This window comes from Acanthochromis polyacanthus, chromosome 19 (genome assembly GCF_021347895.1).
Source record: "Acanthochromis polyacanthus isolate Apoly-LR-REF ecotype Palm Island chromosome 19, KAUST_Apoly_ChrSc, whole genome shotgun sequence".
Taxonomy (NCBI): domain Eukaryota; kingdom Metazoa; phylum Chordata; class Actinopteri; family Pomacentridae; genus Acanthochromis; species Acanthochromis polyacanthus.
Genome location: NC_067131.1, coordinates 16764426 through 16788035, shown reverse-complemented (window position 1 = coordinate 16788035; position 23610 = coordinate 16764426). Strand labels below are relative to the sequence as shown.

The 23610-nt window shown below is 39.3% G+C and overlaps 2 protein-coding genes across 2 annotated transcripts; both read left to right on the top strand.

The window, feature by feature from the left end:
- Positions 1–773: 773 nt before the first annotated feature.
- On the top strand, positions 774–4758 carry pvalb9 (parvalbumin 9). Its single transcript, XM_022197631.2, has 5 exons — positions 774–1084; positions 2319–2386; positions 2892–3024; positions 3608–3717; positions 4473–4758. Exons 2-5 carry the CDS (start codon positions 2326–2328, stop codon positions 4496–4498), a joined length of 330 nt encoding a protein of 109 aa, XP_022053323.1. The 5' UTR covers positions 774–1084; positions 2319–2325; the 3' UTR covers positions 4499–4758.
- Positions 4759–5468: 710 nt separating this feature from the next.
- ccz1 (CCZ1 homolog, vacuolar protein trafficking and biogenesis associated) lies at positions 5469–23314 on the top strand. Its single transcript, XM_022197632.2, has 17 exons — positions 5469–5623; positions 7829–7892; positions 8278–8374; positions 8487–8584; positions 8858–8951; positions 9048–9128; positions 9210–9257; positions 9705–9788; positions 10393–10568; positions 12723–12804; positions 14438–14499; positions 18149–18260; positions 18595–18628; positions 18823–18940; positions 21382–21540; positions 22563–22690; positions 22802–23314. Exons 2-17 carry the CDS (start codon positions 7879–7881, stop codon positions 22855–22857), a joined length of 1443 nt encoding a protein of 480 aa, XP_022053324.1. The 5' UTR covers positions 5469–5623; positions 7829–7878; the 3' UTR covers positions 22858–23314.
- Positions 23315–23610: the final 296 nt, after the last annotated feature.

Genomic DNA, 23610 nt, shown 5'->3' with positions numbered 1-23610 from the left:
TCTCTCCTTCATATACCATTTATTTACTTTAAAAAGTCAATATTTTTGAGCATAAAACATAGGAAGAGCTTATAAAATGTGATGAATGTCATGAAATAAACTGCCAAACACTTTTAGTGCAGCTGAACAATTAATATATTACTCAGTTGGTCAGTTGACAGAAAATTGCCAAATATTCTGATAATAGATTGCAGCAGTACAACTGTTTCCAGACTTTTTACAAACCAAACACTCAGTCAATAAATGGAGCAAATAATAATCAGATTTATCTGGCACGAAAAGGTTCAAAATGAGCTTCAACTGACCACAGGAATAAAATCCTGCTTTTACATTAATGCCAGAGTAATGATAATCTAATGATACAATATAGAACAGCCCAACAGTCACAATGGGTATTTTCCTGCATTGAGCACTTTCACTTTTAATACTTTAAGCACCGTTTCATGATAATACTTTGATACTTGTGCTTATGTGGCATGACTTTTCCAGTATGGCATTAAGCAAAGGATGTGAATAATTCCTCCGCCGCTGCTTACTGACAGAGCATGTAAGATCAGTGTGATGCATAATGCAGGATTATATGAACGTGACCTGCTGCTCCATATGGCCTTCCTCAGAGGAGATTATTCACTGAGAGAGAAAAGGGAGTCTGATTGAATCTGAGATGTCTAAAAGCTGCACCTACAGAGAAAAAAGAGAGTCAGAAAAAGAGAGAGTGAGAGAGAGAGAGAGGGAGAGGGAGGATGAAGAATGAGGCAGGAAGGGGGAGAGAGACAGAGCAACGATTGGATGAAACCCTCCCTGTGTTATGACAGTAAGGGAGAAGGGGGAGAGGGAGAGAGAGCAGCGGATATAAACAGTAAAGGTTAATTGGACAGGTGAGCAGGTGAGGAATACGAGAAGGAGGCGGCCGGCTGCAGGGAAAATTTGATCCTCGGACAGGTTGGAAACTCAAGCATCCTTTGGTGCATCCAGCCCAGAGTATAAGACTGAGGCAGCTGTCAGCGGCCACCACAAAGCCTTATCTTCTGCTGCTGCTGCTGCTGCTGCTGCTTTGGACCTGGACGCAGAGGAAACTACAGGGGTGAGTCCCATAGCGAACTTGCAGTATAGGTGTGGTACCAACTTGCTCTCTGAGGCAGAGGACCCACAGCCTGGATTCTCTTTAAGTTTTGTTTTGCACTTTTTTTGCAGACATTCAGGCAAGTCTTACCTTGACTGAACCTTTTTGTTAAACTACTCGTGAAAATTTCTTACAGACATGGTCCAAACTATGAGTAAAGTGGGAGAGCGAGCAAGTTAGGACTGAAAAAAAAGTATTGCTAACATATATCCCTAACCAATTTGCTCTCTGGTAACCAATTATATATTATACAGTATATATTATACATGCTAAGATTTGAACTTTTCTGCTTTTAAGGCAGTATGTTAAAATGATTAAGGGACAGCAGCGAATTGGTCAAGTTTTGCTTAAATGATGTTAATTGTTTGGAGCTCAAGAGAAGGAGTTTTAACATTTACACATCTATATATTCTTAAATCCATTCAAGGCTGGATCTCTCCTTCCAAAGTAAAAAAAAAAAAGTGGCTGTATGTTCATCATGTGTTTAGCAGCAGGGTAAAAAATTAATAACCTTATGTGGAAAGTTTTTTTTTTTTTTTTACGTTTTTCTTGTTCTGGGAGATTTTTTTTTTTTTGCTATTAATATAGAGACAGCTGAAAAGAGACAGAAAAAAGCGAGGGAAAGAGGGGCTTGCATGCAGCAAATGGCCCAAGCTGGAAATTAAATAACAGGTTCAGCCCCTCCTTTCCTCCAAGAAATAATTTTTGTACAATCCCTAAGTGGCAATTATCTTGCACAGCCCAACCAACCCAATTAAGCAGTTCAAGGGAGGTAAATAGCCTCAGTGATTAACAGGCTGCCAGGGGAAATCCGATCAGAAAGCAGAATGAACAAGGGACAAATTATAGCTCAATAATGTTCTTTAAAAAAAAAATACAAAAAAACAGAATACATTAAAGCACAAAGAGTAAAATGGTTGAGAAATCGTGCTATCTGTTCGTGCTAGCTGTTTCTTCTTTAACAACTCATTTGTCACACAGTCTGAACTGCAGTTTTGATGGGATCATGATATTAACCTAAATACATCCGCAAATACATATAAAAAAAGAGGTTAATCCAGTATGACACAAATATAGAGCAAGTGACAAATCCTGAGGTAGGTGATGAAATGTGTGTCTACAAGAGGATGACAGAGACTTTGGTTTTGTGTGTGTGTGAGTGAATAATTTACGGGGCCTTTCTTGTTCCTTTCAGGACCAACATGTCGCTCACCTCCATTCTTTCAGCCGAGGCCATTGAAAACGCTGTCAAGGACTGTCAAGGTAGCATCTCAACATGCACGCTGAACTAAACCCAGCCCTGGGGATATTTGCAACCAGGCATTACTAATTTAAATGACAGAAAGCAAATTATGCAGAATGTATGAGTCATTTAGACTTCAACTTTAATCAGTCACAGGGATCAAAAGTTTGGACTCACTAAATTCACACCTAATTAAAGGCGCAGTAGTTCTGATTGACGAGTCGACTTATGTAATCTGTTCACATATTCAGAACATTCTCCTACAAAGAGGCTCATAATCTTCTCTGCACTTGTTTCCAATACCCCACTGCATCCTCTCCCCTAAACTCATATCCAGCTTTCAATCTGAATTTGAAAAGGTTTTTTAATCACCTTGTCGGTTTTAGCGCAGGCATGTGTCCGCTGGCCTTAAAAGATGAAAAACAGGACAGCAGCCACATGCTGTTTTTAATCTCCACGTCAGCTTCCCAACCTGGTGAACACAGATCAGCTCCAACTTGTTTTTCTTTTTCTTTTCTTTTGCAGCTCCAGACTCCTTCAGCTACAAGAAGTTCTTCCAGCTGTGTGGCCTGTCCTCAAAGACACCCCAGGAGGTCAAAAATGTCTTCCAGATCCTCGATGAGGACAACAGCGGCTACATCGAGGAATCTGAGCTCAAGTGTGTGAAATGATACCGAGCTGGCATGTCTGCTCTATGCTCTCACAGTTCTCTCTGAAGAATCTCAACAGAGACACTGACAAGAAAAAAAACTTCACATTTCTTTTTTTTCCTCCTTTTCCTGCAAGTACACTGACTGATGGTGTAACTTTATACACTTTATGGCTCTAAAATGCAATCAATACCATTTATTAATGCAAAAAATCTTCACTAAAATCAAGTTGATATACAGTTACTTCCAGGAAGTTACAGATCTAAGTCTACAATTTTCATTTATTTGTGTGTTCATCCGACAGGAAGAAAAAAAAAGAGATTTAGCACGGTAAATCAGAGAGTAGTGGTATTACTGGGATGGGACCATTAAGCTGTGCTGTAATAATCCACTGTGGGTAAAGTGTTGTTGTTGTATTTTTATTATATAACTCACCTTGGCATGACGGAAGCTGAGGATTGACTTGAACCGGGTGCTTTAGGAATTAGTGTGTCTGTGTGCTTTTAAGTGTCTCTCTGCAGGAGTCACCTCTCTTCACCCAAACCCAAGAGATTATTCCAAAAAATGTTTAACTGATTTCTGTCTGTGTAGGTATTTCCTGCAGCGGTTCGTCCCTGGAGCCCGAACACTGACTGAAGCAGAAACCAAGAGCTTCATCTCAGCAGCTGATGATGACAATGACGGCAGAATTGGAGCAGAGGGTCGGTATCTGATTTCTCCAATTGCACTGGTGCAAAATCACCGTGTAGGCAGAAATGATCTCATTGGTTGGATTAAATCTCAGTGGGTTGAAGCGAACTACCGCAGGCCGTGTCACCAGAGAAGAACTGGCTAATTGCATGCAGTTTGGAGCACTTTTAGCCTAATTAAAAAATGCATTTAGAAGTTCTTAGCTTACAAGAATAGCAAGATATTTGGACCTAAAACTTGGTTGAATAACATCAGACTTGATTTGACAAGCTGCTTCTGCTTCTCAGTCAATAAAGGGAACATGGATGAACAATAATCTTACTGCAGAGCTTGAGTTAACTCATATTTTGAGCTCAGAGTTGTACTTTTTTCAACAGGTTTATCAAAGAAGAAACTATATGTAGTGCTATAGAAGTCTGGAAATACTGCTTTATTATCGATCTATCGATCTAGACAGGAAAAGGAGGAGCTGTCAGCATGTGCTATAGGACATTATACCTCGGATATATATGTATGCACTAGTATGCACTATACATATGTATAGTGCATGATAGGATTAATATGATTAAGGATCTAGTCCATCCACAACAGATCGGTCTAGCCTGTGTTTATTTTGATTTCCCACTGTTTGCTCCAGCATGCATGTGGGAATTTGGTATAGTTTTAAAATCTGTTTGATGACTTGAGTTTGTGATTTGACTCAAACACATACTATATATTAACAGGAACAGTCTGCAGATTATTTTTGTCTTTTACTTTTCTTTAGAGTTCCAGACTATGGTCCTGTCCTGAGTTTTGCAGCGGAAAGGAGCTCAAGTCTTCAAGCCTTTGATCACTTCCCCACCTCTGGAGTCTTCTGGTCCCAGCTTCCTATCATTTCATTTGTTTACTATTCAAATCTGTGTGCGCTAATTGTTTTTACATGATCTTTTCTGATTTTAAAATACAAACAGCTTTAAACATGTCTTTTGACTGTGTTGGTCCATATATCTTCTCTGTTCACATCTCACCTCTGACAATAAATGAGATAAATAAACATGTGGAAACATAAATGTGTTAATGGACTGTATATATATTAAAATATTTCCTTGGGTGCATGCATAAATGGCTGCAGGGGATAAAAAAAAAACATGTTTATGAATATGACCCAAAATGACAAATGTTGCACTTCCACAGTTATTTTTTCTGAGTTTGAAATTATCTGACAATGTTTATTTCTTTCCCCAAAATTAAACCGTTTTCAAATTGTAATATCTATCATATTTTTATATGAAGGTTGCATCACAGCTTCCGTGGACATACAAAAGATAAAGATATATTTACAAACATTTACGTATTCAAAGTTAAAAATTGTGTTGTAATACTCATATTTCATCAACTATAATATTTGTATTACGGAATTTGAATTTATTATTAAATTACTCAGGTATTTTCAAAGTTTTTAAGTAATAAAACAGATATGCAACATAAAGTATGTCTTAGACTGAGTTTTAAATAGAAATAAATACATTTACTAAAAAGTCTTCATTGAAAATAATAGGGGAGACACTTGCACCTATTAAACAAGTGTATTTTAAAACCTGAGTGACATCTCAACATACTAGGTACAGCTCAAACTAAATATTACTGCATAAATCCATATCGTTGCACAATCAGTTATTTAACATTTAGGATTTATCTTGGGTTCAAAACACCTCATGTTCTCATTAGGGCCTAGGAACCTTTTAGTGTATGAAATCGATTTTTACCCGGACAGTTGAAGTTGTGACACCGCGCTGTCAAAAGCAGGAAGCTAAGAATGTAAAGTATAATGCGAGCGGCATCTCTTCTCATTGATCTCATTTCCTCATTTTTATTTTTTATTTCCTCAACCTCCAACCACCGGCACCTGAACGTGTAGTGTTTATGCTCCGTAAGGTGAGTCTTGCCGTCGTGTTCGTTTATTACCGTCTCGGTTCTCGGAGTTTTTTCTCCGGTTGGAAGTGTGTTAGCGGAGCGCTGTTAGCCTGCTAGCTGCTGTCACTGACTTCACAGCGGCTGGTTGCTCTCTGGGTTACAGTCGGTGTGAAGTATTTGTGCTTCTTAAATTACACAGTCGCAGACGTCAAGTGAGTTTGATGCAGTTTGTAATAATGTAGAAAAAAGCAGCTACTGATAAGGAGAACGTTTGTAGCTCAGTCAGCAGAGACTTCACCGGCTGAAGGACAGCAGAAGCGTCTCTAGTTTGACAGAACCGTAATGACAAAATGTACAACAGGTAGCTGATAAACGCAGATGAATGAAGAGATGAAATTTCCAATGATGCCTTTTTCCAACTGACGGTAAGATAAGCTTATTAAACAATGGCTTAATATTCTGTGAGACATTGGACGGGATCCGGGTTTATCTGAGCTGGCGAAAAGTTCACCAGCCCTATAGAAGTTAATGCCAAATGACAGGCTTAGCTCTGATGGAGTGCATTATTTCACCAGGAAAACCTTAATGCCAAATAATTCCAACACATAAACTTGGAATCTGTCGGATGTATACAGGACATTTGATCCTGTGTTCATGAAGTAATCACTATTGTGCCACTTTTTAAAAAATATACACATCAGTTTTTTTTTCCAGCTGAAGGTATTTATTAAAGCCAAAGAAAAGAATCTGACACACAGCCGACTGTGGGGAAGTTTGATAGAAGCTTATCCAATCCATTATCTATACAGTGCTTCATCCTCAGTAAGGCCGCAGGAGGGCTGGAGTCTATCCCAGCTGACTTAGGGCGCAGACAGGGGACACCCACAGAGAGACAAACAAGCACACTCACACCTACTGACAGTTTGGAATCACCAATTAACCTCAGCATGTTTTTGAACTGTGGGAGGAAGCCGGAGAACCTGGAGAAAACCCACACATGCACAGGGAGAACATACAAACTCCATGCAGAAAGATCGGGACACAAACTGAGAGTCTTGTCACTGTGAGGTGACAGTGCTAACCACCGCACCACTGTGCAACCCCATAGATGCTTATGTTTCTAGAAATTCCAGAGCTACATTCAGTGACACCTAAACAGCAATATTGTAAGATTCAAACAATAATCTAACATGACTCAAATCTGTCTGAGTCACATTAGTAGGTGTGCTTTGACAGACATAAAAGTATGTCATGTAAATAAACAGCTATTGATGATGCAGTGCTACCTAGACACAAGCTGGGTCTATATCTGCTCTGGTTCGGTCACGTGGGTGAAAATGCATGTCGCTGAAGAACCTGAAACACTCTGACCCCAGGAAACCTCAATAATGATGTGTCCAGGTGCACTAAGATGATGTTAAAAGAAGTGTGATAGATGGCCTGTGATATGAGCAAGAAGTAGAACAAGCAAAGATGTTGAAAGCTGATTTGAGCTGTTGCAGAGCTCTGTGTGTTCACCTCTGCTGACTAAAGACATGCAGACTAAACCCTGAGCTGGTGAACACTCAGCAGTTTTCATTCGGGAACAATCTGTGCAGAAAAGTGAAAAAAGCCCAAAACACTAGAAAAAGTAACTGCATTGCTTGTAATATGTCAGGGTGTTGTATTTGTTTTGTAATGTGCAAAAACATTCTTTGCCCTCCATCCAACACTCTGCTTTAATTTCCTCTTTGTTACATTAGTCTTGATGAGAATGAATATGCAGTTTTTGGCTCGAAGTATTCAGAGCAAAGAATCAGTGGACTTAACCAATGGAAATACAATGAAAATCAACAACAAATAACAACAGAAATGGCCATAGACAAGGTTCACAAAAGGGTGATATACTTAGCATGTTTTCTACTATATATATACTGTATCTGTGTATGCCTCAGATGCTTCACTTTTTCCATCAGTGAATTATTCAAACTCCTGCTCACTTGCTTGCAAGGTGAAATTTTAATGTCACATTTTTGACATGGTCAGTCAGTGCAACAGGTGTCAGGGTGGGATACTAATCTGGTGTTTTGCACTGGTGCATCTCTAGTATAAATTCCTTCTGACCTTCCAACTTTGACCCAGTGCACATCATCTGCTATGCGTAGAGCCACTAGTTACAAGTCCATGATTCTTTCTTCTCGATTTGTCCTGCTTCTCTGTGTGATTGCGCTTATCTTCATTCTGCAGGCACATGGCATGTCATTGGAGCAAAGGAAATCCAGACACAAGTTAAACTAATGCTGATGATTAGGTAAGGATGATTCCACATTCACTTTAATTATCATTGTGGCACACAAAATCGTATCACGTGATGTTTGCTACTCACAATAAAAGACTGATTCTTGGAAGAAGAAGTTATTAAGTAATAAAAATCGAGCTATATTTGTGGTCAGATTGCAGCACTGTACAAGCCATGGCTGAGGGGAGGGTTATCTTTAAGTATCTTTTGTGCTCTGCATAGAAAGCCCTCCTACTGAGCTCACTGGTGCTTTGTATATGGGTATCGACTGTGTTCTGAGTGGTTTTAGTCACTGTCTGCAGCGCTTTCCAAAACTGGCGTGGCTGTAGCCTGAATGAAATCCAGAGATTTGCCAGCGTTTATCTGTTGATCAGCTTTCTCTTTGTGTCTCTTCCAGTCCCAGAATGGCCTCAGGAATGCAAGAGAAACAGTACACACCATCCCTGCTTAGCTTTTTCATTTATAACCCTACGTTTGGACCTCGGGAAGGAGAGGTGAGTGTGTCTCGTCGCAGAAGAGTTCTGATTCACACTGAATCAGCTGACGTAATCTGGAAACTTTTTTGGGGGGTAATTAAAGTGCTGATGCGAAGATTATTTTTTTTAGGAAGAGAAGAAGATTTTGTTTTACCACCCCAGCGATATTGAGAAGAATGAGAAGATCCGAAATGTGGGCCTTTGTGAAGCCATTGTACAGTTCACCAGGTACAGCTCTTAAAGGCAGAGTGTTACGACAGCATCATGAGTGTATTTGGACGTGTTTGTTTAACATTCTAGCATGAATTTAATGCATTTCTATCCTTAGTTACATGACAAACCAAAATGGTAGTGTGACTTCCAGAAGCCTGAAGCATAACCAAATAGGGAAATGTCGCAATAAGTGGTTCACTGATACGTATCTAGAAGCATAAAATGAGGAGCTGATCATCTTTGTTGGGCGTGTGTTCTTTCTTAATGACCACATATGCTTTGTTTCAGGACGTTCTGTCCAACAAAACCAGCGAAATCCTTGCACACACAGAAGAACCGGCAGTTTTTCTTCGAGCCAGAGGACAACTTCTGGATAGTCATGGTACTTGGCAAGCTTATATGTAGTTCAGGCTTTATTGGAAAGGTAATTTGGCTTTACCGCCCTAATCCCTTTGTGTCTGCTGTTTTCATTCCTCAGGTGGTGCGAAACCCAATGATCGAGAAGCCAAACAAAGATGGCAAACCTCCCACAATTGAATATCAGGAAGAGGAAATACTTGTAAGTACTGAAAGGCAGCAAGAAGTGTCTGCATTTTATTCTGGAATATTTGGACTTTCACTTACCCTCTTGCCTTTTTAGGACACTGTTTATGGTGCAGTGGTGAGGCAGTGCTACAGTATGTACAAGGTCAGTATGTTTTAGAAACTGTAATGCTTTATGGCAGTACATTTTTTTGCATGTGAAACAGATTGTTTTTTCTTCTGTATTGGGGCCTGTTCTAATAAATGTTCCTCTCTTACCATGGTTTTTCTGGGCTCAGAATCTGCCAACAATAAGATTGATCTGCATACAGTAATGGCAATGATACGTAATTGCTGTATTTGACATTAATCTTAGTACTTTCCTGTTATTTCTGACCATTTGTTCAACAAAAATGTAGAGTATGCATGCGTAAATGAAACCCCAGTTGCTTATTGTCAGTTCTATTTATGCGTTTGTGATTTTCCTTTGGTGCTGGCTTAAAGCGGTGCACAAAAATAACCCTGCTTACAGTATACCTGATACTGAAATATTGAGGCCTTTATAGTAAAATAGAGTAATTTTGTAACAGTGATTGCTTCCCTTCTGCTGTAGCTCTTCAATGGTACATTTGGCAGAGCAATGGAAGCCGGTGGAGTGGAGCTGCTCACACAGAAGCTTGAAAAGTTCTTCTACAGGGTAAAAATCTTTCCATCCGGCTCTTAAAACCTCTGTTGCTAGGTGTGAACGCTGTTCTTTCAAAACATGCCTTGCTTTGACGACGAGTCATTTAATTTTAATAACGGCCGCATAGATGTTTGCAAAAAATCAGTCAAGCCAGTTAGAGCCGCCCCTTGACGTTGTCTCAACATACAATGACTGTGTTTGTTTCTTAGTGAACACTCTTGTTACTCTTGGAAAGCTGTGCGATGTTTGCGGTCATGCCTGGTTTCTTGGTTGCTATCTGCCTGCATTAGCTGTCTTGACTTCATGCTACGCGACTTTGGACATGAGCTCATGCAAAAGTTTTAAAAATTCATTTCTAATTAGGGAATACCCTTCTTAAGTTCACACGGGCTTCCCTCTCCAGCGTGTAACCTAAAGACGGGGAGAAAGATAGAGGCTGTGGTGTGCTTATCAGAGGTTGAATGTCAGTGATTCTCTTCGCTTGGGTGATGCAAGCGTCTCAGCAAAGTGTCAGTCAAAGGCGTTCTTACTGCGCTTTCTGTATTGCACTGTAAGCGGGCACTCGTAGACAGGTAAACTAACCCGCTTCTCCTGTGTCTGTGTGTGGGGTTTCCAGTATCTGCAGACTCTCCACTTGCAGTCCTGCGACCTTCTGGATGTATTTGGAGGCATCAGCTTCTTCCCGCTGGACAAGATGACCTACCTGAAGATCCAGTCCTTCGTCAACAGAGTGGAGGAGAGCCTCAGTCTGATCAAATACACAGCCTTCCTGTATAACGACCAGCTTATCTGGTACGAGCTTAAAACTTGTTCACCCTCCTGTTGTCCTCATTTACGGGCGCCGAAAAATATTGTTTCCTTGTCTGAAAAATTGCAAAAATTCCGCAAAGAAATTCCCCAAATTTCTGAAAATTTGCAAAACCTTCAGGAAAAAAAATCCAATAATTCCTTAGAAGTTTTATTTTTTAATCCCCCAAATTTGTTAAGAAAATTCTTGTAAATATTTTCAAAAAATTAGTAAAAATCTTCCAAAAAAATCCTAAAAATATCTAAAGTGATTATATATATATCAGCAAAACTTCTAATATTTTCTTTAAGAACATTCACAAAAAAGTCAACCAAAAGCCAGCGAAATTCGCTGGATTTTGGTTGATTTTTTTTTGTGTGAATGTTCTTAAGAAGCATTTTTAAAATTGCTTTTTTTCTACCACAAAAAAAAAAACTAAAATGCTTCTTAAGAACATTCACAAAAAAAATAAACCAAAATCCAGCGAATTTCGCTGGCTTTCCACCACAAACAGGACATGTATGAGGACTGTAAGACAGTGGTGAGGTGTGCTGTAGGAGTAACAGAGGAGTTCAAGGTGGAGGTGGGACTACATCAGGGATCAGCTCTGAGCCCCTTCTTGTTTGCTATGGTGATGGACAGGATGACAGACGAGGTTAGACAGGAGTCTCAGTGGACTATGATGTTTGCAGACGACGTTGTGATCTGTAGTGAGAGCAGGGAACAGGTGGAGGAGAAGCTAGAGGTGTGGAGGTTTGACCTGGAAAGGAGAGGAATGAAGGTTAGCCGCAGCAAGACGGAGCCGAGTGGAAGAGTGAGGTTACAGGGAGAAGAGATCAAGAAGGTGGAGGATTTTAAGTACTTAGGATCAACAGTCCAGAGCAATGGAGAGTGTGGAAAAGAGGTGAAGAAGCGTGTACAGGCAGGCTGGAACGGCTGGAGAAAAGTGTCAGGTGTGATGTGTGATAGAAGAGTTTCAGCTAAAATGAAAGGAAAGGTTTACAAAACTGTGGTGAGACCAGCCATGTTGTTTGGTCTGGAGACAGCGTCCCTGAGGAAAAGACAGGAGGCAGAGCTGGAGGTAGCAGAACTGAAGATGCTGAGGTTCTCTTTGGGAGTGACCAGGATGGATAGGATCAGGAATGAGTACATCAGAGGGACAGCACATGTTGGAGGCTTTGAAGATAAAGTCAGAGAGGCCAGACTGAGATGGTTCGGACATGTCCAGAGGAGAGAGAGTGAATATATTGGTAGAAGGATGCTGAGTTTCCCACTGCCAGGCAGGAGGCCTAGAGGAAAACCAAAGAGGAGGTTTGTGGATGTGGTTAAAGAGGACATGAAGGTAGTTGGTGTGAGAGAAGAGGATGCAGAAGACAGGGTTAGATGGAGGCAATTGATTCGCTGTGGCGACCCCTGAAGGGAAAAGCTGAAAGGAAAAGAAGAAGAAGACTTTTTTTCTACCACAAAATGTTCAAAGATTTCCCAAAATTGTTGAAAATGTAGACATCAATTTCACAGTGAAAATATATTAAAAAAAAAAAATTTCCCCATTTTCAAACTTCAAAACAGATCTATTTTGACCCGCAGGACAACATGAGGGTTAAAACTGTGTGTCCCTAGAATCCACCATCTGTCTTATTTTAACAGCCATATACAACCCAACACATGTTTCCAGACAAAGTATAATCCCAGCACTGGCATCTGCAAACACCTAATAGCATGCTGGGTAAACAGAAGAGTTTTACACACTGCCTCTAATCCTCTTTACGGTTTATGTGCTCCCTGACATGTCACTTGGCTTTAATTGCGCTGTCAGCCTCCCGGCTCGGTGTGTGAGCACGGGAGAATTACGTGATTGCTAATGAAATGACTTGAGAGCCATGTGATCTTTCAGTGTGAACTATCAATAGACAAACAGGAGAGAGCTGTTTAATTACTGTCCAAATTAAGTGGCTGCATCGTGCGCTTCCACGCTTTGCTCCGGAGTATTCAATGCAGCACATTTACATCCGCCGCTCAACAGTAATTACCACCGGGAGACGCTTTGTTTTAACACCTAGCCAAGGATGCGCAACGTAATGAAAACAAATACACACAAATGAAGCAGTTTTTGCATTAGTGCATTGGCGCACATTTTATCCGTACGCTTGTGCCTGCAGGAGCGGGCTGGAACAAGACGACATGAGGATCCTGTACAAGTATCTGACCACCTCGCTGTTCCCCAGACACTCTGAGCCAGAGGTAGGTGGGAGTTAAGGGATGGAATGAGAAACTGAAGGAAGTAAAGGAGAGAAACTGAGGGTGAATGGAGGAATGATCAATGAAAATATGAGGATTGTAGTGTAGAATGTAAAAGAGGGTCACTGCTGTGTTCTGTTGTAAGAAAACCATTGCATAATTTGATATTTCCTGTGCCCATATTGCCAAATTTACCATGATAAATGTGAACAGCAAATGCTAAGCTTCTCACTTAACCCTTGTGTTGTCCTGTGGGTCAAATTTGACCTGTTTTAAAGTTTGAAAATGTGGAAAAATATATATTTTCACAGTGAAACTTCTGATGTCCACATTTTCAACATTTTTTGGGAAATTTTTGAACGTTTTTTGGTGGAAAAAAAATGTTTTTTTAAGAACATTCACAAAAAAATCAACCGAAATCCAGTGAATTTCAGTTGATTTTTTTTTGTCAGTGTAGCCTAGCCACGCTACACCCATGTTTCTGACGGCACAAGGGTCTAGGGAAGCTCGACAGGGAGGGAGGCGGGCTAAAAGGTTGTCTATCAAATCCCTGTGCAGCAATTGGGTAGGTAGACAGCCAATCAACACAACGAATAGGCTGACGTAGTTCCGAGAGCACCGGCGGATTGTGGCTAAGTCCCATTAGCTTCCCAACCAGCGGAGCCGCGGAGCCAACTGGTATATTAAGGATTTGCCATATCCCGTCGGCATAAGTCCAAATACGTCTTTCTTCTCAATGAAACACTTCAGTGCCGTCCTTTGTTTATCTTTCAAGTTGAATTTTAGCTTCAAATCTTTAAGGGCTGTGGCCAAAGCCGAGTCGAAAGATAACTGTTTATTGTGCGCCGGTTGTTTCTGTCAGAATCGTCACGCCTCTGTCGTCACTTCGTTATGCCCGCCTTCTGACTCTACACTTCATGGTGATTGGTCCGGCCAGTTTTAGGAGAATCCAGCCTCGAGCCTTATGGAGGGTAACTAGACCCACCCTGGCAGAGAATTAAATTCGTTGCCGTGGGTTGTCTAGCGCGGCTAGGCTATTGTCAATGTTCTTGAAGAAAAAATCTGAAGTTTTACTGATTTATATATATATATATATATATATATGTATATATATATATATAATGACTTCAGATATTTTTAGGATTTTTTTGGAAGATTTTTCATCATTTTTGAAAATATTTACAAGAATTTTCTTGCCAAATTTGGGGGATTTTTTTAAATATACCTTTTAAGGGAAACGTTTAAGGAATTATTGGAATTTTCTTGTGAAGGTTTTTGCAGTTTTTTAGAAATTTGGGGAATTTTTTTGCTCAATTTTTTAAAAAAAATTTCAGACAAGGAAGCAGTATTTTTTTAGTGCCTGTAAATGAGGACAACAGGAGGGTTAATTTATAGAAGAGTTTCTTTCACAATATTGAGATAAAATTTAGTTAGTTAAACTCTTGTAAGATGCTCTATTTTTCAGATTCTTGCAGGTTATAGAAATAAAATAGAAAGCCTTTATTGTCCAATAATAGCCAAACACGAATGAAAATCAAGATCTTGAGAATATTACACAATCTCAAAATGCAATGTAAGCCAATGCTAAGCTATGCCATGTCCTTATTTTCTCTTTGTTTGCCGTTTCTCTTCTTAGTTGGCCGGCAGAGACTCTCCTCTGAGGCCAGAAGTTGCAGGGAATCTGTTGCACTATGGGAGGTAAGTCCCTGATCCCATCTGTGTGCCCACTTTTTTTTTTTTTTTTTTTTTTGTAAAATCCAACCCTGTGCACTGGTGCAGTCAGGAGAGTAATTTGGTTTTTGGGCCAATCTGTCACAGACACGTCAAAAAGCAGTTTGGATGTGCACATGGATATTTGGATATGGATGCATGTCTGTGTGCCAGCATCATGTGGTTTCCACCCACTGACAAGCAAATTAGATGAAGAGGCTTGGCTAGCACGCTGTAGCACTCACCAAGAGGTAGAGTGTCGCTGTCCGCTTGGGTTAAATCAACTTTCTGTTCAGTTTCAGTGTACATATGCAACTGTAGAAAGTTTGCTTAGGAGTTTGCAGGCCAAACAAAGCCTATGTTTGCATTCTGATCAAAGTAACTAAGATGTGGAGCTGCTGCAGTAATCCAAGTCTGACTCCTGGTGACCCATCATGAGACGGGCAGCGCAGCTTTTCATGTAGCTGCAGTAAAGTAAATTATAGAGAGCTGGCAAAACTACAAAAGGGAAGCGCGATTTGCTGCCTTCCACATGGACATTGTTCCGCTCATTATTGAATGGCATCCAGTGTGTCGACAGCCTGATAGTGAATCCTTTGTTCAGTTTGTGGCCTGATCTCTCTTGAAACAGTCATGAAGAGAAGAGGGGCAAACCGAGGAAATGAATCTCCACTTTATGATTGTTACGGTAAATTCTTGATTCGAACTGGTTCAGTCCATCCTCCAAGGTTTCTCGAGTTGTTTTGCTGTGAATTAAATTTGCTGTAAATATTCATTATAACCCAGATAATGACACATACCAGCCTTGGTAAACCCCTGCCCCTTCCTGTAGTGAACCTGTCAGCTCAAATCTGCCCTCCTGAGCCAAAAATAATTATAAATTACTTAAAGCTTGACATCGCTGCCGTTGCTAGAGATATCCAGAAACCTCTGAGAATAAGAGCTGGACAACAGGAAATTAGTTTACAGCAATTCTGATAAATAGTTGTCGTTTTTAATGCCGAAAAATTCAAATATTTACTGGTTCTATCTTCTGTTTTATTCCTAAACGTGAACATTTAATTTTTATTCAATGGCAGTGGCATTCATTTGTTTTAGTTGTTGATTGCTGGTGAAACTAAACATGAGATTTGAACACAGCGTCTCGGCTTTAAGGTAACTCAGTGGGGTAATTGACTATTTTCAGATATTTCATTGACCAAGAATACCTTAGGTGATTAGTAGATAATCCTCATAGAAGTCATTGGTAATTGCAGCCCCAAGATGTTTCTGACTTTTGAGTGTCACCACAAGACTCAAATTTCAACTTTCAGAAGAACTCAGGTAGCCTAGCCACGCTAGACAACCCACGGCAACGAATTTAATTCTCTGCCAGGGTGGGTCTAGTTACCCTCCATAAGGCTCGAGGCTGGATTCTCCTAAAACTGGCCGGACCAATCACCATGAAGTGTAGAGTCAGAAGGCGGGCATAACTAAGTGACGACAGAGGCGCGACGATTCTGACAGAAACAACCGGCGCACAATAAACCGTTATCTTTCGACTCGGCTTTGGCCACAGCCCTTAAAGATTTGAAGCTAAAATTGAACTTGAAAGATAAACAAAGGACGGCACTTAAGTGTTTCATTGAGAAGAAAGACGTATTTGGACTTATGCCGACGGGATATGGCAAATCCTTAATATACCAGTTGGCTCCGCGGCTCGGCTGGTTGGGAAGCTAATGGGACTTAGCCAGAATCCGCCGGTGCTCTAGGAACTACGTCAGCCTATTCGTTGCGTTGATTGGTTGTATACCTACCCAATTGCTGCAGAGGGATTTGATGGACAACCTTTTAGCCCGCCTCCCTCCCTGTTGAGCTTCCCTAGACCCTTGTGCCGTCAGAAACATGGGTGTAGCGTGGCTAGGCTAGAACTGAGGAGAACTTTGAGCTAAATTCTAATGATACAATGCCACGTTACATGCCTTATTTTCTAATTACCACTTCACAATAATGGCAAAATACAGTGATGAGAAATAACTTGAATTTAACAGGTAGTTGTAAAGCAAATGACGATCAAAACTCTGATACTGGGAAAACGTCCTGAATGTATCCATGCTCCTCAGCTGTGCTGACAGCACTTACATTCAGTCACCCCATGGCCTTTAATCTAACTGCACTAGCAGGGCAGCCTTAATGTTTGCATTTTTACCATCCTTCAGACTTTTTATTTTTTGCCAGCGTTACAGATACAGATTTCAGCTTTGACAGTGGAATGTGTGCATGTACAATAGTCACATTCCAACAAAGTGCATTGAGGTAAATTAACTTACCGTGATGCAACTTTATTAGCTTCTTGAGAGAAAGAAAGCTCACATGGTTGTAATTTTCCATGACAAATCTTACAGTGAAGTCTGTCATAATTTACTCTGAATTAAACTAAAAAGATTTTATAGACACAAAGCTTGCTGATCTGCAGGCTTCACATTTGCACAGTAAAAACAGTGAAAAGCAAGAGACCAACACTTAAATGGAAAAGTTGGTCACAAACAGGAACACAACATTGGTTTAGCCCTCATGTCGTCCTAAGGGTCAAAATTGACCCGTTTTAAAGTTTGAAACTGTGGGAAAAAAAGAGTATATTTTCCACAGTGAAACTTCTGATGTCCACATTTTCAACATTTTTGGGAATTTTTTCAACAATTTTGTGGTGGGAAAAAATAAATGTTAAAAATGTTTCTTAAGAACATTCACAAAAAAATCAACCAAAATCCAGCGAATTTCGCTGGTATTTGGTTGATTTTTTTTTTTGTGAATGTTCTTAAGAAAATATTAGAAGTCTTACTAATATATACTTAATCACTTTAGATATTTTTATGATTTTTTTGGAAGATTTCTACTCATTTTTGAAAATATTTACAAGAATTTTCTTGCCAAATTTGGGAGATTCCTTTTAAAGTAAAACTTTTAAGGAATTATTGGAATTTTCTTCCTGAAGGTTTTTGCAAATTTTCAGAAATTTGGGGAAAAATTTTTTTTTTGCAGAATTTTGGGATTTTTTCAGACAAAGAAACAATATTTTTTGGTGTCTGTAAATGAGGACAACAGGAGGGTTAATGGAAATATTTTAGCTACGGACAGGATGTCATTGACCAAAAACAATTTCTCTGTCATGCTATTGTTGGCTCTATACGAGGCAACACAACTAATTTGTCTGATCAGATTAATCCACACCACAAAGCTTTGTATGACGAGTGCAAAGCCAGATCTGATTGTTATATTGAACGAAAAACTGTTTTTATGTCTTTGAAAGTGTTACAGCATGAGAAATGTGTAAAACTGCTTTTTTCACCCTTTCTCAAATGATTCTTAATTTTCTATGCAAACCTCTCGTACAAAACTACACTAATCATTGCAGAATGATTAGTTCTTACCAAACAGAGTTATTCAAAGTCATCTGATGAAAATTCAAGAGTTTTTTCACAGCAGAATATATGTTGGCGAAAAGAAAAATATCACATTTTTTATTTCAATATCATGCAGCTAAAATTACAGTCTGATTTTCAGTGTTATTTTGTAATGAGTCAGTGAGTCACCATCTTCGACTTTCACTTCCATATTGCGAATACGAACCCAGCTGTAATATCACCTGTTCTCTCAGGTTTTTGACAGGACCGACCAACCTTAAAGATCCAGAGGCCAAGTTCCGATTTCCCAAAATCTTTGTCACTGCAGAGGACGGCTATGAGGAGCTGCATCTGATTGTTTACAAGGTACAGCGGTGTAAATATGACGCTGTTTTTCTTCACTCACTCACGTTGGAGGTTTTCCAGCGTATTAAAATAAGCCAGGAGTTGATCTTTTTTTTTTTTTAGGATGATTCTCATAATCTGTGACTCGAGGATTTGACTTTTTGTTCATGAACAGTAGATTTAGGATGAAATATTTCTGCCGTTCTATCAAACGATCTGGACTTTCGGGATTAGTCAGCTGAATATTAAAATGATGAAGTACGTGCCACGATGCTTATCATCACATTAAGTTAATCTCTAACCTGTTTGACCTTGATTCCGCATTTAACCTGCGCTTTAAATCTGCTCTTTCCAGGCGATGAGCGCTGCCGCTTGTTTTATGATCAACGGTGAGTGTCCACCCACGTCGCATATACGACGGAGCTGGCTTTCATTTCCCTTTTCCTGGTTGATTCCTTAAAAGAAATGTCTTTATTATGTCATTCTCCAGTATTCTGGCTGCCCATTTGCAGCCAAAATGCTACATTTTCTTCACTTTACCCCCAATAAGACTGATTTTCCTTTTTCCTCCATCTCTTTCCAGCGTCTGTGGAGCTGACGAGGGACTTCTGTGAGCAGCTGGACAGCCTGGTGGGCCCTCAGCTGACTTTGCTGGCGTCTGATATATGTGAACAGTTCACCATCAACCGCAGGATATCAGGGTTAGTTGACAATCCACCACTTTCCTGACTTGTAACTCGCCACCCTGTGAAGATGCCCCTGCTTTAGTCAGCACAACTGAGTGGATGCTGTAGTCGTGTCAGCATCTCTTCACTGATAACACAGGGCCAGATTTTAATTCCCTTTATAAATTACAGAAGCATCATAAGGGTTTTGCGGTATGAGGTGCAGAAAGTGCTGCTGCTGCACAGTGTGTAGCCTTAGTTTCCTTGGTTTAGCCCTTGTGTCGTCCTGCGGGTCAAAATTGACCAGTTTTAAAGTTTGAAAATGTGGGGGAAAAGAAATATTTTCACTGTGAAACTTCTGATGTCCACATTTTCTACATTTTTGGGAAATCTTTGAACATTTTTTGGTGGGAAAAAAAAGAAATGTTAAAAATGTTTCTTTAAGAACATTCACAAAAAAAATCAACCAAAATCCAGCGAAATTCGCTGGATTTTGGTTGATTTTTTTTGTGAATGTTCTTACAAAAACATTTGAAATTTTACTGATTTATATGTAATCACTTTAGACATTTTTAGGATATTTTTGGAAGATTTTTTTTTAATATTTACAAGAATTTTCTTGCCAAATTTGGGGAATTTTTTTTAAAAAATAAAAGTTTTAAGACAAACTTTTAAGGAATCATTGAAACTTTGTTCCTGAAGGTTTTGCAAATTTTCAGAAATTTGAGGAATTTTTTTTGCTGAATTTTTGGATTTTTTTTTTTTTTTTCAGAAAAGGAAACAATATTTTTTGGTGCCCGTAAATGAAAACAACAGGAGGGTTCAATACACCTGTGTCCACTCCTGAGCTACATTTTGTTGATTTTGGAAAATGGTGTTAAAATCCCCCCCCCCTTTTTTTTTTTTGTGAAACTTTAAAGCAATGAAGCACTAATTTTGGCATGTACAAAAAGTTTGGACGCCCTAGTAAGTCGGGGCTTCGTAACCAGACACATTTGCTGCAAAGTTCAACTTTACATTCATCAACTCGATCCCAAAAGCGCCCGACATTTGAAGAAAGGCTTACTTTGTGCCCAAACATTTACATACAAACTGACTAATACTTGTCTTGTGTTTTCCCTCTCTCGCTCCCCATATCTGCTTCTTCTTTTCTAATCATTGCAGCAACTCATGATGGTTATTATCATCTTTTTTGTCTGCAGTTCTTTGGAACCCTTATCAATTAATTGTTCATCACAGTGCTGTATCTTCAGGAAAACAGTTTCTAGACTATTAACAAGAATCAGAGAGAGAACTTTAGTAATTCAAAATGAGCAAAGTAGCAACGAGTAAAAGTGTTTTAAGGTGACTTTAATCTAGTTGTGGCAAAAACCAGCACATTGTTCTGTAGTAATAAAGAGTCTAATCAATAAAATCTTCAAATTAATTATAAACCAAACAGTTAACCAGCGTAATAATGCAGACCCAGTGTATCGGTGACATGTGAGTGTTAGCTTCAGTAGAAAGTTGACCACGGTGTGTCCTTGGTGTTTACAGTAGGCTTGTCGTTTGTCACCGGTTTGCATCCAATCCTTTGTATTAACTCTGCCCGGCTGGCATTGATAGACGAGCCTCTAATATCATTGGATATCATCATGGCCCTACTTAGGGGTAACTCAATCAGTGCAGCTTTAAGGACTGGCATCCTGGTCCGCGCTCCTTTAACCCCGGCAGTTAGCTTCAGATACGTCCTGGCCTGTAATCCAAGACTGAGCTCCCTGGCCCAGACAATTTGATGGGCTGCTTTTTAATCACCCTAGTGAAGAATCCACTGAATAAATAATGCCGCTCCAAATTCCTCAGCTGGCATTCGGGCCCGTATCCTGATTTGACCTTGTAGAGCAGTAAATAATTACACACATCACAGACAGGCATCAGTTGTATGGCCCTTTTGAATTTATTTCACACACGCTTCCAGAGATGTAATCACAGGACAGTTTTCAGGTAATCTGTGGTCAGAACTGCGTGTCCTCATCTCGCCTTAATGTGGGTGGGCTTAATTAAAATGCATATCTTGCTCTGTGATGGATATTATCATCCAAAGTGATTTGGCTTCCTGTGTCATTTATTAATAATGTGTGTTTAGAGAATGCACTGGCCCAGAGAGACCCACCCTCACATTGTTGGTCTCACGCTGAATTATATAGAAACCACAGCGCCAACTTTAATGATAAAATGCAGAAGCAAAATGTTACTTTCCTCCCCATCTGGTCAAAATTCTCCACTGCTGCTTTAAAAGAACACAACAAATAGAAACTGCACCTATCAGTGTCTTGTTAAAGCCTGAATCCCAGTTTGTTTGTTTTTTTGGTACTAGGTAAATTATCTGTAAAGATTTATGGAACCTCCGAGGTGACTAAAGATGTTCTGCTCACTTAGTAATGTTTTTTATGTTTTCTTCTGTTGTTTTTGTGTGTGTGTGTTTTTCTTCAATTCAGGCCAGAGAAAGAGCCCCAGTTTAAGTTCATCTACTTTAACCACATGAACCTGGCGGAGAAGAGCACCATCCATATGAGGAAGACAGCCAGTGTTTGTCTCACCTCTGTCCATCCTGACCTCATGAAAATCCTGGGTGACATCAACTGTGACTTTGCCAGGTACAGCAGAGAACACTGAAACTGCAGTCATGTCATTTTTTACACGGTATGATGCTCCAGCATCTTTGTAAACTCACTTTCTATCTTTTCAAGCAGTCATGAGACTGCAGTCATGTGAAAGTCTCATTCTCTGTCTGTGGGACATACAGTGGCACAAGCATTCTTAGCATTTATTACAGTATCGAGATCATTTCCTCTTTTCGTACAGATATTGTGTAGAGGCTGTTTGTCATGTGACCTTGTTGGTGCACTGAAAACATACTTACAATGCTATTTAAGTAATTTAAAGTTACATTGAAGCCATTATCTGTGGGTCTCTGCTGTGTTTTAATGAGCAATTTATTGTAAAAAGTAGTTTCTGACATTTAAAGATATTGAGTTATATGATTTTTAAAGTGACATTTTGTGATCTGCATTGCTAAAAATACTCTTGAAGAGCCCATATGTGAACAATAACAGGTTTATAATTATATTTTAAGTGGTTAATAGAACGTCTTTGCATGCTTTTATGTTCAAAAAACACTATATTTTTCTCATTGTGGACATTGCTGCCATACCTCCTTAACATCTCTTATCTAAATGTCCAGTCTGCTCTGGTTGATCAGCCGGTCCAAATAAAGTGAGGCAACATCTGTTACATACAGAACTCCAGGTCTATGAGTACAGCTAGAGAGATGTAGCCCTAGCAGAAGCAGCTCTAGTGAGAAAATAATGGTGGATTACTATGAGGAAGCTGCTCATTCTTTGTTAGATGGTGTGCTGAACTAGCCGTTGTACAGGCGTTAGGCAAATATGTTACAAGGTGACATACACTACCAGTAAAAATTTTGGACTCACCTTTTCATTTAGTGGTTTTTCTTGTATTTTCATGCTCTTTAAAATGCAGAAAGCACAAAACAAAACGGCTGTAAATGTGATAGTCGCCTTTATTCAATCTGCAATCTTGTAATTATACATTGTATCGTATAATGACAGTAAAGAATATTCCATTCTATTCTTCTATTCTCTATTCTGTCTCACAGGGTTGATGAAGATGAGGAAATCATCGTTAAAGCTATGACAGACTACTGGGTAGTCGGCAAGAAGTCAGACCAGAGAGAGCTGTACGTGATCCTGAATCAGAAGAACGCCAATCTGATCGAAGTCAACGGTATGTCTCCACCACCTGGTGATGAGTAATTTTTGTCATTCCCTCCAGAATAAACAATCTACTTATGATCTCTACTTGAACCTTAATGTACCCTTTTTTTTTCTACTGCAGAGGAAGTCAAGAGGCTTTGTGCGACGCAGTTCAACAACATATTCTTCTTGGACTGATGAAGCACACAGATGAAGACTACACTAAGAACTGTCAGCATTGCAGGGTATCATGACAGCATCAGCGTAATGCAATAATTGCATTGTAAAATACACAGTAATGATGAAAAGCTTTCTCGCCAAGTTATTTTTTAATTTAACCTATAAAAATTGTAATTTTCTGTCATAAATAAATGTAAAAATTTAAATTTGGACTGTACATGTACTTTATTTTTTTCATTTTCTTTGTACATACTTGTAGGATTTTGTTAACTGTTTCATTTGTAATAATTTTCTTCACATTACAGTTTGTTGGTGCATTTTTTTTAATGAACACATCATGAACTGTCTCAAATTAATTTAAAAAAAACTGACATGCCCAGAACTGTTTACTGCAGTTTCATTTGATGACCATTTCAAAAGTATTATGGTTTGTACACAACTGCGCTAACTTTAAATAAATTAAGAAGTAATTTTACTTGGTGTACGGAATGTCTTTTTACGATTAAATGAATGTTTTCGCTTAAAAACACAAAGACAAAAGGTTTTGGATTATGTGTGGCTGAAATCTGTTGGATATATTTTTACACTTTTAGCTTTAATATGTAAAGAATGATGAGGTGGAGTGAGTTTTTGCCTCTGGTGATTTACTAAATGCAATAGGTAAGTAAATGTATCCATTGTCTACTTGTATGGTGCCTGTTATTGTATGTTTTATGGGGAAAAAATATAGTTACTGAATTATTGTTGGAGAACACAATGTCTAGCATCAGT

Bases quoted from the DNA above. Each gene is read 5' to 3' on its own strand.
- ccz1 (XM_022197632.2), top strand. The intron at 8,375-8,486 runs GTGAGTGTGTCT...TATTTTTTTTAG, and splicing joins TTGGACCTCGGGAAGGAGAG to GAAGAGAAGAAGATTTTGTT. The intron at 9,789-10,392 runs GTAAAAATCTTT...TGGGGTTTCCAG, and splicing joins TTGAAAAGTTCTTCTACAGG to TATCTGCAGACTCTCCACTT.
- pvalb9 (XM_022197631.2), top strand. From the start codon at position 2,326: ATGTCGCTCACCTCCATTCTTTCAGCCGAGGCCATTGAAAACGCTGTC. The intron at 2,387-2,891 runs GTAGCATCTCAA...TTTCTTTTGCAG, and splicing joins CGCTGTCAAGGACTGTCAAG to CTCCAGACTCCTTCAGCTAC. The intron at 3,025-3,607 runs GTGTGTGAAATG...CTGTCTGTGTAG, and splicing joins ATCGAGGAATCTGAGCTCAA to GTATTTCCTGCAGCGGTTCG.